Raw genomic sequence first — 13055 nt, forward strand, 5'->3', positions numbered from 1 at the left:
ATCTCCTCTCTCTCTCTCTCCTCTCTCTCTTCTTCATCTTCTCTTCTTCTCTCTCTCTTCTCTCTCTCCTCTTCTCTCCTCCTTTCTCTCTCTCTCTATCCTCTCTCTTCTCTTCTCTCTATCTCTTCTCTCTATCTCTTCTTCTTTTCTCGCTCGTCTCTCTCTCTTCTCTCTGTCTCTCCTCTCTCTCTCTCTCTCTACTCTCTCTCTCTCTCTCTCTCTTCTCTCTCTCTCTCTTCTCTCTTCTCTCTCTTCTCTCTCTCTCCTCTCTCTCCTCTCTCTCTAGTCTCTCTCTCTCTCTCTCTCTCTCTCTCTCTCTCTCTCTCTCTCTCTCTATCTCTCTCTCTCTCTCTCTCTCTCTCTCTCTCTCTCTCTCTCTCTCTCTCTCTCTCTCTCTCTCTCTCTCTCTCTCTCTCTCTCTCTCTCTCTTCTCTCTCTCTCCTCTCTTCTCTCTCTCTCTCGCTCTCTCTCTCTCTCTCTCTCTATATCTCTATATATATATATATATATATATATATATATATATATATATATATCAATGACTTGGTTCAGCTATTACAAAAAAATATGCCCGTGCATTGATGATGTCATGTTTCTACTGGCATGCTAACAGCACGCAGCTTTCAGAACATGGCCTATTTTCAGTCAAGCAGCGTTTCAGAATCCAAGCAATGAGTCTGCTCAATGCCTGGTGCCCAGAGCCTGGCGCATCGTATACGACGTACCGGGCTAAGGCTAATGGTGTGAAGGGTCTCACACCTTTACTCTAATGCCTTTAGTCTCTCAAGCCAGAGAGACTAAGAGGAAGGACTCATACCAGTACGAAAATATCCCGAGGTGTATCTCTTTAGTGTTGCTGACCGGGTGGCTTCGTGATGTTTCCATATAATTCAGGCGAACGGCATTAAGTCATTGTGTTCAACAGACAGTGGGATGAGCCATGAAATGAATATACCTGCTAAATACAGAAATGTATGATTGGTGTAATTGTGATCGAGAACGTTCAAGTGGTCATTCATTAGGCAGTTTAAATATCTGCCTGTTAATAAATTAGATAAAACTAGCGTCACATTTACACTTGTGATCGCTTTAAACGAGGCAGTTTGCGTGCCTTTAGAGCTTCAAAGGGTATTAAGGTCAAATATTAACGACGATTCCCTGCTTTCTCTGTCACGTTTATCCACTTATTGCATTTCGTATGCGGCCCAGTCCCAGAACTTCCTGGCAGTTTTCATGCTATCTTCCCTTTTCTCCTTATTGCCATTCGCCGGTGTCCACGACTGCCATCGTCCATTATTTCGTGAGCGATCAATATCTCGGCTTTCGCCAAGTCATTCCCTTTAATCAGCTTTCCGGTTCATTTACAGACGAACAGCATTTCACGGTCCGTTTTTGCCAAGATCCTCGGCTTCAGCGAGGGCGACTCTGGCTCGGCTGTTGAACTCAGTACGGCACCAAACGCCTTGACTTCTCGTGAGGATGGAGGGAAGAGGGGGCCGAATACTCACGGCGAGACATCAACAGTCTCAGACTGTATGACTGACGGACTCCCAGGACAAGGGACCGGAATTTTCTTTACTTCTCTTCCATAAAAATTATTTCAGACGAGCAGTGTAAGACTGTTGCAATGCACTCAATCCTCCGTCGTGTCTGATAAGCTAGCAAGGTCAGGGGTCCCAGCCTTCCCTGCTTAAGCCTGACACCAGGAGCGGCACGTTGCAGGCTATAGGTCCTATCAATGCGGTGTTGGCAGCAAAGCCGAAACGGCTGCGCGTTTACTCTTAGCGCGCCATCTGTGGCGCATGAATCATAAGCGCCACCGCAGGGCGTCGCTAGTGTCGAAACCCAAACCGCGGCTGACGCTCATCTAACTCAACCCGGCATCCCCAAACTTCAGGAGAGTCCACATTCACACAGACGGTTTCGTCTTTGTTTTGGTGCATAGGAGAATTCCACGTTAACATATGTAACACAATCTTCTGGACGAGGCGTAAGCTTAAGATAATTGCTATGACTTTCCCCAAAAGTACAGTTCAGAGGGCACCTCCATCACATCTCATATGCCACTCGAAGGAGTTGCATTTGTGAGCAACTTTCCGAACCTCAGTTGCACCCGTCGCAATCCCCTACGCGAAAGTTTGCTGACCTTATCGTGTGGGCGACGACTACAAAAGACAGCTGGAGTGAAAGACGTACAATGTCTACAGATACGACCCAACTATTGAAGCGTATGTGCCTTTCTTCCACGAAGCCCAGGGGATGTAACGAATCTGAAGCGTTAACCGTACCGAGTCTTGGCTTTAAGCCCACCAATTCATTAAGGCTGAAGTAATTTGGCGCACCGAATCTCATTTTCCATTGCGCTTGTGGACAGCCGCGTCACACATTGTTGGTGTGCCCGTCGCGAAAGGGCAATCCTTTCGGTGTTTTTTCTTTGTGATTGAAATGCAATTTTTGGAATATGGTTGAATAGTCGCTCTAGACACAGAGATCTGTGACCACCAATATCTCTTTCGACACAGCCATGTCTGTGACAAAGTCATTATCAAGCCATTATCTCTTCATATTACCGGCTTAATGAAGCATTCCCCAATCGAAAGTGTCTCAGCTCCGCTAATAGCAAGGCTCAGCGGCTTACACGCCAAAGCCTTCCGCACCCTCCTCCTCAAGGGAGACACGTACGCAAAGCGTAACGGCAAAACGCGGAACAACGCTCTGTTTCTCCCCAAATCGAAGCTATTGGAGCTAAGCTCCGTACGCTCCGAGTCCTTCGTGTCGTCTTTCAAGCGTGCAGAAGGGTCAAGGGGCAGGAGGGGGGGGGGGGGGCGGGTGGGGGCCGGTCTGGGTCATTAGTGGTGTGGCGGCACCGGTGCCTTGCCTAGCAACGGCCGTGCGCGCGATGACAACAAACGGAACTCCGCAGGACCGGCCGCCGGCCCCGGACACCGACGGCGCCGGGGGTGCTAGCAGCCGAGCGCGGACCGCACGCGTGTGACCGGTGCCGCGTCGTGGCGGGGCATGTGTGTCCGCGAGACGACGGGAGCCCGAGGCGTGCGCTGAGCTGGCGGCCAGCAGCGACGCATCGATGGCCGCCATGAGCGGCAAGCGCAAGCCGTCGTCGTCGTCGAGCAAGAGCGAGGAGGATGAGCTGGGGCGAGTGCGTGAAGCGCAGGCGGCGGTTGCCGCGCCGGACGGAGCGCCCGCCGGTGGCGGCGTGGCGCCCGCCGAGCCCGAGGGCGCCAGCGGCGACGGGGCGCCGCAGGAGGCGCGCACGTGCCAGGCGCCCGGCGCGCCCTCGGCGCCCTCCGCCGCCGGCATGTGGCCCGGCGCGCGCCAGGGCGCCCGCACCAAGACGCAGCCGAAGAAGAAGAAGAACGCGCTGACGGCCGACCAGCCGCCCGAGCTCAAGGATGAGCCGGCCGCCGGCTCGGCCAGACCCCGCCTCCGTCGGGGTGAGCAGAGCTAGGCGCACCCGGAAGCTACGCTGTAACCGGCGACGTCGAGGTCGCAAGGCGTCGTTGATCTTTTCCTTGTCCGCTCCCACGGGCTCGCTAGAATCCCGTGGTCTGCTGTGCATGAGGACGTAATGCGCCCTCAGTCGTTATCCATGGAGTGCTCTCCTCTCCCACAAGTCTGCATGTGCCCAGAGGTCTTTTCAGGGGTTCTTGTGAACAGAATTGGCCGGTTCAGAGGTTTTGCTAAGAACCGCTGTGCGATGTGTAAAAGCGGTCCATCTGCACAACATGGCAAGTGATGTCATCCACCGCCTTATGATTTATGACGCTCATCAGAGCGACATACCGCAGTAACGGTCTTGAACTGCTTTGCACTCAGTTCTCAGTGCTGATGCTCAGTTCTCAGCGCTGGCGCTCTGCTCAGCGCTGATGCTCAGTACTCAGCGCTGATGCTCAGTTCTTAGCACTGATGCTCAGCTCTCAGCGCTGATGTCCAATGCTCAGCGCTGAAGCATGCGCTGAAGCAGCGCTGAAGCAAGTGCATGCCACTATAAGCTTTCGTCCCGGAAGAACCTTACTCCGATGACACCTTATGCTGCTACAGATAATGTCAACAGACTGTTCAAAGCTCCCCAGTAAGCTTCCCTTTCCTTTGCAAATTCATGCATTTGGAAACCCCAGTGAAGATTGCTGTTTTCCGCGTGCTAAACAGCGTGTTTATTTTTTTGAGCCACATCTGCTTGCTGCATTTTGTCTTGCTTGACATTTAAACCTGCCTGATGGTGTCGACGTGCTGTCACCATACGGGTGAGTGTGCGTACGAGTTCCTACATTTTTTATACACATACACACAACCAATTCGAGTTATTTAAAAAGTTTTCCAGCTCTCCCCGCAACATGCATAATTTGTAGTGTTCCACCATACCAATGGTGCTGTACCAAGACCTCCCTGTCGTAAATGAATGTTTGACTGTCGACGACATGCCCACGTACCCACACTTTACCAACTTTTGTATCCACATTATTACATGTTTTATACCGTTGAGAATTAAAAAATAATAAAACTATTACAATACGCCTGCAATTTAAGCGCGCTCGCCACACCTAACTATCATCTGATGACCTACTCATCTCAATTCTTTAAATCAACTTCGGGTCACTGACTCACCACAGCCAACCCAAAAGGTTGATGACCTACCCACGACGACGCTCGATCGATAGCCCGCCCCAGCTGATCCGATATCATGCTAATGACCTCACCCTGCCTCAGCTGACTGATGCCCCATCGCAGCTAAGCTCCTCCACATCCTCCGGTCCTAGCTGACGCCAAAGCAGTCCACTTCTGGACGTTGCCCGATGCGGTAGCTGAGCGTGACCTCCATGACCTCAGAGCCGCTGCCGATGAAGCTGCGCGCGCTGCCGCAGTCTTTCTGGCTGCAGCCCAACGCCAACCAGACATCCCCCAACACGGGCTCTCTGCCGCCGCTAGTTACCACGTCCAAAGACGCGCAGGACATCAACGGTAAGTGTTGGGTGGGAGTGGGGAGGGGAGAGGGCGAACCACTTAGGCCCGCATTTTGCCCTTTTCATCTCTGATGGCTCCTGATAGAAGGTCAGGAACCATCTTTGGTAATGTCTAAAAATCGGTGCCATACCTTCTCATCCGGCGCAAATAACCATTGCAGTTGACACGTCCTTAAAACCAAATAACTAGCTGATTACCTTCTCACTGAGATGCACCACACCCCCGTGTGCGCCCCTGGGCAAGATAACCTACCGCCGGTCAGTTACTGCACCGCGAAGACCAGGGTCGTATCTCACGCCGAACACTGGCCAAAGGCCGCTGATTTTTGGTAAGAGGGAGTTCCTTCCACGGGATGGAGAGGCCAGCAGCAAGGCTGCGACCCCTCTCAGACTGTGAGCCGACCCTCGGGAGTTCAGAGCGGGCATGATGACATGCACGCCTTCACTGGACACGATTTGTTGCAGCTCAACGTGGGTTAGCCACAGGGAGGAGACCTTACATTCCGTTAAACTGGAAAATGAAGATAACGGCAAAGGAACTTATTTCTTTCATTCTCTTTAAAATGGTTGCCGTCTTCGTACCTAGAACAAGTTACTAGCGTGTTCTGCTACAGTAATAAAATCGATTGCAAATGACCTTGCGGCTTTCCGTTTTGCCACGGATGGGACAAATCGGAAACTAGGATAGCTTATACGGAGTATAAGCGGCGGAACGCAGCAACCACCGCGTATTTTATAAAATTGCCGGAAAGGGCGAGCTCTTTCTTCGCCAAAGCGTGTTCTTTCGTGATCACATCCACTTGCCAACTCTAGAGCTCCGGGTAGATTGAAAGTCAAGATTTTAGAAAAACGTGCTGTCTCCATCGCTACCTTCCTTGAAGGTATATACGGCGAATATATTTCGCATGTTTCTCTTGTGAGCATGTCCGAGCTCAAGGCCATTCCTGTCCCAACTGACAGGGTCAGGGAAACACTTACAAAACAGTAACAGAATGGCATGACACATCCCGTCAGCCCCTTTCATGACATGTCCTTGTTGTCAACAGGAATCGACCAGACAACCAGTCGTCTGTCATGTTAAGCCGAAGTTACGCATGTTATTGTTGTACGCGTTGTTCACCTAACACACAACAATCTAATCAACCGTCACCGTAACACAGAGGGTCACTGTGTAACACATTCAGGAACCTGCGTGCTGCTGTCATACGTGCCATAATCATGTTGCTCGGTCTGTCCCTCTTCCTTCCCTTACAAAGCCATGTCAACCACAACTTGCCGACTGACAGCAGACCTCAGCGCATCTCCAGAAAGAGGGTCGCGACGGTGAGAAGAAGATAACGTAAGCATTTCATGGATGCCACTAGTAAATGGTGGATACACTGATTTTTCGTTTCGCCTCAGGTCATTCTGATATCTCCGCCCTTTCCCCTTTTCCTTAGCGAGCATCGTGGTCAGCCAAGACACAGCGATAAGTTGACAGGCGGCGTATGCATGTTTACAGAGACAATTGCAAGAATAGTGAGTGACCCGGTTACCACGCCGCACTCGCTCTGTCAAAAATAGCCATTATGACATCAACCCACGCGTCGACAAAACGCGACCAGAGACCGTAAACAACATATCCGCCGTTCGAATCCGAAGCGTCGACCCACATCAACCCACGCGTCGACAAAACGCAACCAGAGACCGTAAACAACATATCCGCCGTTCGAATCCGAAGCCTAGCCGTCCACCGTCCACGACGGTTGTTCCACGTCCGCCCGTCCGCGTCTACCTCCGCCAGCCGCAGCCCAGAGCCCCAGCTGCTGGCGGACGCTGGGATTGCAGTGGGCAGCGCAGACGTGCTGACCGCTGGCCGCCCGCAGACGTGCAGCCGATCACGCCGCCGGACCAGCGAAGTCAGCGGCGCTCCCCGGAGCAGACGAGAAGCTTGACCGTCGGCAACCCGGACCTGCTGTTCTCGCTGTTCGACAACGTCAGCCCGACGGGCGAAAAAAAGCGGCTGGCCGTGCTGAAGCGCAACAGGTGAGGAGGTGGTGAATTGACTGGCAGAAGGTGAGGTGGTGGAGGAGGGGGCTGGCGGCAGGTGGGGAGGTGGTGTAGGGGGCTAGCGGCAAGTGAGGTGGTGGTGTAGGGGTCTGGCGGATGGTTAGGAGGTGACGGAGGGGGCTGGCGGCGGGTGAGTAGGTGGTGGGAGGGGCTGGTAGCAGATGAGGAGGTGGTGGGGGGGGGAGGGGGGGGGGGGCGGGGACTGGTGGCAGGTGAGGAAGTGGTGGAGGGAGCTGGCGGTAAGTGAGGAAGTGGTGGATTGACTGGCAGAAGGTGAGGTGGTGGAGGAGGGGGCTGGCGGTAGGTGATGAGGTGGTGTAGGGGGCTGGCGGATGGTGAGGAGGTGGCGGAGGGGGCTGGCGGCGGGTGAGTAGATGGTGGGGGGGGGGGCTGGTAGCAGATGAGGTGGTGGAGGGGGCTGCGGCATGTGAGGAGGTGGTGGCGGTGGGGGGAGGGGGGGGGGGGCTGGCGGCAGCTAAGGAGGTGGTGGTGGTGGTGGTGGTGGGGGGGGGGGGTTGTTTGGAGACGCTGGCGGCGGGAAGTGCAAACTCGCGAATCGTGGTAATCGTTTCTTTTTGGCATGCTGTTTTCAGAATGGAATTTTACGTGCACTGCGCCGCCTTGTTATCATTGCATAACACGCCTATTTAGAACCGCTCACAGAGAAAATTTACGTACTCCAGATGCAAAACATGGCCCCCAATGGGCCTGCGCCCGGGATGAACCAACGCATGGCAATATAACTACAGATTCACACCTCCCAATGCATCAGGGTAACTCAGCGATGCGAGGCGTGTTTCCTTCGGCGAGAAATCGTGCCGGACCATTCGGGCCACGTGATTACTCGTTTCTGAGACGCAGGGCCGTTAACGCCATAGACGATAACGCTATCACCGGACCCTGTCCTGACATACGGCAATATATTAGCGGCACGTTTCAATGATAACGAGTGTAGCTTGATGAAAGATGTCACTCTTTTAGACCACTTGAAAGGCGAGGAAAGCCATTCACGTAATAAGCTGCGCATTGGGGTCATCTGCTCCAAGTGGGCTACAAAGGACGGCGTTTTATGCTTGGAAGCGTGCATAGTTGGCTTGTTTGTAGGTCCTGTTTTGCGTCGCATGCGTACTTAACCCCAATCGCCTGCCTAATGATGCCCTTCGCTCCCCGTCTTCGACGCCTCCATGTCATGTCCGAGGGAAATACGCGTGTGAGGCGCCGCGCAGCATCCCGTGCAGGCGACTCGTGGTGAGGCAGGCTAGACTGCTCGGGGGCTCGTCCAGACCACAGGCTTTTGTTTCAGACCTCGACAGCCAAACTTAGCTCGATGGTTTCCGCCGTTTCCCACAACCCCACATGAAACAAACCGTGTGCAAATGCGAATAAATACATCACACAGATGTAACAGCTTATTCTATTTCATTACCGCGCCGTTAATAAAAATCATGATTATGGCACAATGGTGGTCAAAACTCACTCGGTATCATGAGTTCAGAGGTCTTACGCTGAGTAAAGGCGACCTCCCACATACCGAGAGGTACTTGAAAGACATTGCGGAGCAAACATTGGTTGTATTGACAATACCCGACATTTCAAGCTGGGCTTATGCTCACTAGCACAGCTGAGAGTTGCCACACAATTGCAACTTTCTGCTGCATTATCAATATGCAACATATCAGCTGCGCTATTCGTAGGGAATATATCAGCTACATTGTCCGTGTGCAATTTAGCAGCTGTATTTGTAATCGAGCTTAAAATGTCTGATGCTGTCAAAATAATCAATGTTTACTCTATAGTCATTAAACCGGTACCTCCTGTTGTATTAAAGGTCGATTACCCAGCGTAATAACTTTGACCTCATGGTGCAAAAAAAAGAGCTGAAGTCCCTCCATGCTTATATGAAATCAGCTCGCAGAATTTGGTGCAATTGAGTATCTTCCTAGCTGCTTCGTCTTCCCTCTTATCTTCCCTCTGGCACTATCTCGCAGTTCTATGCGACAACCGGGAGTGATCGCTACAAAGTCTCATCTATTTCGACTCCTAAAGCTGCATGACAATTTGCGCCCACTTTTTGATGGCTTTAGCGCATGGATGAAACAGAAGACAGCGACATGAGACAGGGCCGACCGTGTACACCAGTTTCCACTATCCGCTGCATGAGGCACCATTTTATTATGATTATTTATTTTCCAGCGCCACGAGCGCGACGACCGACCGATGGCCAGCCCCTCAGCTTCGTCACAGGTGGCGTGATCAGATCACGTGACCGCAAACACCCCGTCGCGACTAAACTGCCGTTGCCCCCACGTTTCGTACCATCGTACCGTACCATTCGTACCAACGGAGCGTTCCACCCCGTGCGCAGCTCCGGGTGCCACTTGATTACAAAGCAGCGACGAACTCTGTCGGGCGAACTTCGCAGAATGCAACTGACCAGAGACGGGAGACCAGGACTCCTTGCCGTGCTCGCCGATACGTGCATGCCACCAGCACCGTTACGACATCGTCTGGCTGGTCCATAGCAGCCAAGCTGACGCCTGTGGCCAAGCCACTTACAGCATTACATTAATCTATCACCAATGCGGCCTTATCCGAGATCGTGCTTGGGGGTGTGTGGGACGAAAATACGTCGTTAGCCCACAGCCATGACAACGCTGGTTCCAAATTATGACAGAGGGAGAGGTGACAGTTATTGCGGACTGCTGCAGGCTATTCTTTTCACGCATCGCATCACGTCTGATGGAAAAAAGATGACATCTGGAAGAGGTCGGGGAGAAGAGGAGGGGGGGGGGGGGGGGGGGCGGGGGGAGAGCAGTGTATACAGAATGATTCCCATTCCCCAACGCGCATTTAACGCAAAACGTATAGCCCTACAGGCTACCATGCGATACCCGGCCGCTTTAAAGGCCACATTGTTTTTCAACGCCCAATCGACCCTAAACTAGTAAGCAATCAGCAAAAACATTGGTTACCTATCCGACCTGATCCCACCTCGTGCCACAGGCGCACGCGGCCCCTGACCGATTCCGTGACCCCAGACCTCCATGCCGCAGGACCAGGAAAGGTAGCGGCCTGACGGGCGAGACGGCGCACGAGGACGACCCTTACATGTGCAGCTCGGCCACCGAGTCGATCCTGCCGCTGCTGCCCGACCGGTCCAGCGGGTCCGGCACCCCCGCCAACAAGGGCACGCAGGTGGGTGGGCAGGGTGGACAGGTCAGTGACCTTGGCACAGACACACACACACACACACACACACACACACACACACACACACACACACACACACACACACACACACACACACACACACGAACACAAACACCAAGATATGCCTCCAGATCAATGCACCGTTCGCCAGGGTACACAGGTCTGCGCGCCCACCACGGGGTACACAGGTCAGTGACCTTTGGTTACAGGTAACGACAGGTACGCACAGCTCGGCATACACGTCATTCGCTAAGAGGACTATGCCAGTCAGCCAGAGAAGTATGCCAGTCAGTACTGCGGCCAACGGAGGCACCCAGGTCGATGCATTCGCAGGCTCCCCAACAGGGGCACGCAGGTCCGCCACCAGCCGAGAGTCACAGTGCACACAGTTGACAGTACACCCATCAAAAAGAGTTTAAATGTCACCTTGCCGATGAGTGTGCGCAGACTGAAGCATGACCGATACGGGTACGCACTACAATAATCTGTTCAGTTTAACAGGATCATGTTTGCATGCTATTTAAGCGATCGGCAAGGGCTGAGACATGCAGGCCAATGAGTGAAGTTTGAAATGTACCAGATCGATGTTTGCACCTCCTGCTTTTAACCCTTTTTTAAAACCTGCACCCCGTGGCATCTTAACGTCTCGTCCATCCAGAAAACTGTCAAGAACGTGGATAACTTGGCAACAATTTGCTCACGGTGGCTGCAGGTCACAACAAACTGCATGAAGCGCTTGTGTGGTTCTGATAAGGATAAGTCTTCTTATGTAGGCTCCATCGTGTGGTTTCCCATTCCGGGCCTACAAAAGGCGACATTGACCGTTTCTCTGTTCAATATTGCCGTCATTGTTTATCGAACATTGCTTTGCTCATTACATTTTGCAGATGGCACATCCACGTGCACCATGCAGCTGGTTTTACGTTTGCCAAGAGAACCCTAAAAAGCCCGAAATCCGTCAGATAAGATATTTACATTCGGGTGTGCGTGACCGTCCGAGCACATCAACCCGCGCTAGCATGACAAAAAATCTTCCAGTTAGGGGCCAAGGAGTTTCACATGAATTCATGCTATCCTCCCCCGCCACCTCCGCCTACATCACGCTTCCCTTCTGCCGTTGCGTTGACCTTTGACCCCAAATCCTCACATTCTGACCTGCCCACACGATCTTCCTTCGCCGATGCGCATACAGGCTGGGTTGACTGCCATCCGACTCGATGCCGATTTGTCGACCCTGAACGAGAGGAGGAGAAACAGGCAGCGAATGCCAACGCACATACCGAGAAAGATATCCACCCCCGTGGCACCCAAGTGGCTGAGCTTGGACACGATGACCCAAGCGTTTGCGGATACATTTGCAGTTCTTTCCTTCGCCAGAAGGCATCGGTCCCGTGTCGTCGCCATCCCGGGTCGGCGATATTTTGGACCCGTGCTCTTCAGCATTTTATCATTCTGTACATTTTGTGTTCCGCAATTGATGGTAGGAGGGAAGAAGAATTTTCCTGATGTTGCAAAGCACGTGGTCTGCTTATGGAGGTAAACTTTGTCTGATCAGGCAACTTGCACGGAAATCCGTTGAGATCTCGCAGTGCAACGTCTGAAGGCTTACGCTTCTTGTGACTGAACATGGTGTATTGGTGTGATCAATGTTTGCAAAGATATGAGTCCTTTAGTGACGTCACTAAACGGCCGGCCGCGCCGCCGGCTGTCGCGTTATCGGTTCACCAGAGTTCACGAAAAAAAAAATGAGAAGCAAATTGTTTTCGTTTTTGCGTTTTCAATCATGGTTGCATTAGATCTACCTACTTTTACGCGTTCATCTCGCTTTTTTAGTGTTGAAATTATTAACACGCAGGCTTATGTACATGTGACGTATCCCCGGCTGCACTTACATACGCTCTGACTCCTAGAAACGACTCAGTTTCTTCTTAGAATTGCTATCTGCCACGGATGACAGCCGTTTAAAGGGATCTTTAACCTTTATATGGGTTCTGAAACGAGAATAGTCACATTGCGATGCACAACAGATGTTCACAGTTATAGCGTTTATATATATATATATATATATATATATATATATATATATATATATATATATATATATATATATATGTGTGTGTGTGTGTGTGTGTGTGTGTGTGTGTGTGTGTGTGTGTGTGTGTGTGTGTGTGTGTGTGTGTGTGTTTCGACTGTCGCGCTGCAGCATTTTAGCCAGCACGGCAAATACACAATCCTTTTTTCACAGATTCTCTCCGTGGTACAGATCCCCGGAAATACCGACCGGGAAACGATTTGCCTGCCATCTCTGAGCGTGGAACACAACTACGCCAACATCCTCTCGCAGCTCGTGATGAAGCTGTAGCGTTCCAGGCCAACACGGGTCAAACACCGTCGCTGTATACGGCTGCCGTAGCGACAGCAGCAGAGCAAGAAAGCCACTCCCCGGCGCATCAAACGCGATCTTCTGGAGGAGAGGTGGGGGGGGGGGGGGGGGTGAACTTGATGTCACCAATGACAGACGCAAAGTCAGTTTTGTTCGTCGGGGGGGGGGGGGGGCGCTGGCTTCTCTGACCGGATAAACCTGGTAATCTGTGAAGCCTTAGCTCCGACCACCCCCTTGTTCCCTAGCTGCGATGCAGTAACGCAGCTGGAGACGATGGATCTTAGGATTCTCGAACACCTTGGTACAAATGCTTGCCGCTGGCGGAGATGCAGAACGCCACACATTTCCGTGGAATGCTCTGGACCGTCCTGTCTTAAGAAGCGCCACATCTCCATGCGCTGACGTAGGTGGCTGATCGCCAAATCTGGGAATGT

General features: G+C 52.3%; 1 protein-coding gene across 1 annotated transcript; it reads left to right on the plus strand.

Moving 5' to 3' along the window:
• Positions 1-3094: 3094 nt before the first annotated feature.
• LOC119109367 (uncharacterized) lies at positions 3095-12698 on the plus strand. Its single transcript, XM_037232980.1, has 6 exons — positions 3095-3157; positions 3338-3452; positions 4846-4977; positions 6845-7004; positions 10082-10223; positions 12484-12698. The coding sequence occupies exons 1-6, from the start codon at positions 3095-3097 to the stop codon at positions 12598-12600; spliced, it is 729 nt and encodes a 242-aa protein (XP_037088875.1). The 3' UTR covers positions 12601-12698.
• The last annotated feature ends 357 nt before the right edge of the window (positions 12699-13055 follow it).

The sequence above is a fragment of the Pollicipes pollicipes genome, unplaced genomic scaffold (assembly GCF_011947565.3).
Source record: "Pollicipes pollicipes isolate AB1234 unplaced genomic scaffold, Ppol_2.1 Scaffold_7231;HRSCAF=8579_pilon_pilon_pilon, whole genome shotgun sequence".
NCBI classification, from domain to species: domain Eukaryota; kingdom Metazoa; phylum Arthropoda; class Thecostraca; order Pollicipedomorpha; family Pollicipedidae; genus Pollicipes; species Pollicipes pollicipes.

Bases quoted from the DNA above. Each gene is read 5' to 3' on its own strand.
- LOC119109367 (XM_037232980.1), top strand. From the start codon at position 3,095: ATGAGCGGCAAGCGCAAGCCGTCGTCGTCGTCGAGCAAGAGCGAGGAG. The intron at 3,453-4,845 runs GTGAGCAGAGCT...CCATGACCTCAG, and splicing joins CAGACCCCGCCTCCGTCGGG to AGCCGCTGCCGATGAAGCTG. The intron at 10,224-12,483 runs GTGGGTGGGCAG...CTTTTTTCACAG, and splicing joins CCGCCAACAAGGGCACGCAG to ATTCTCTCCGTGGTACAGAT.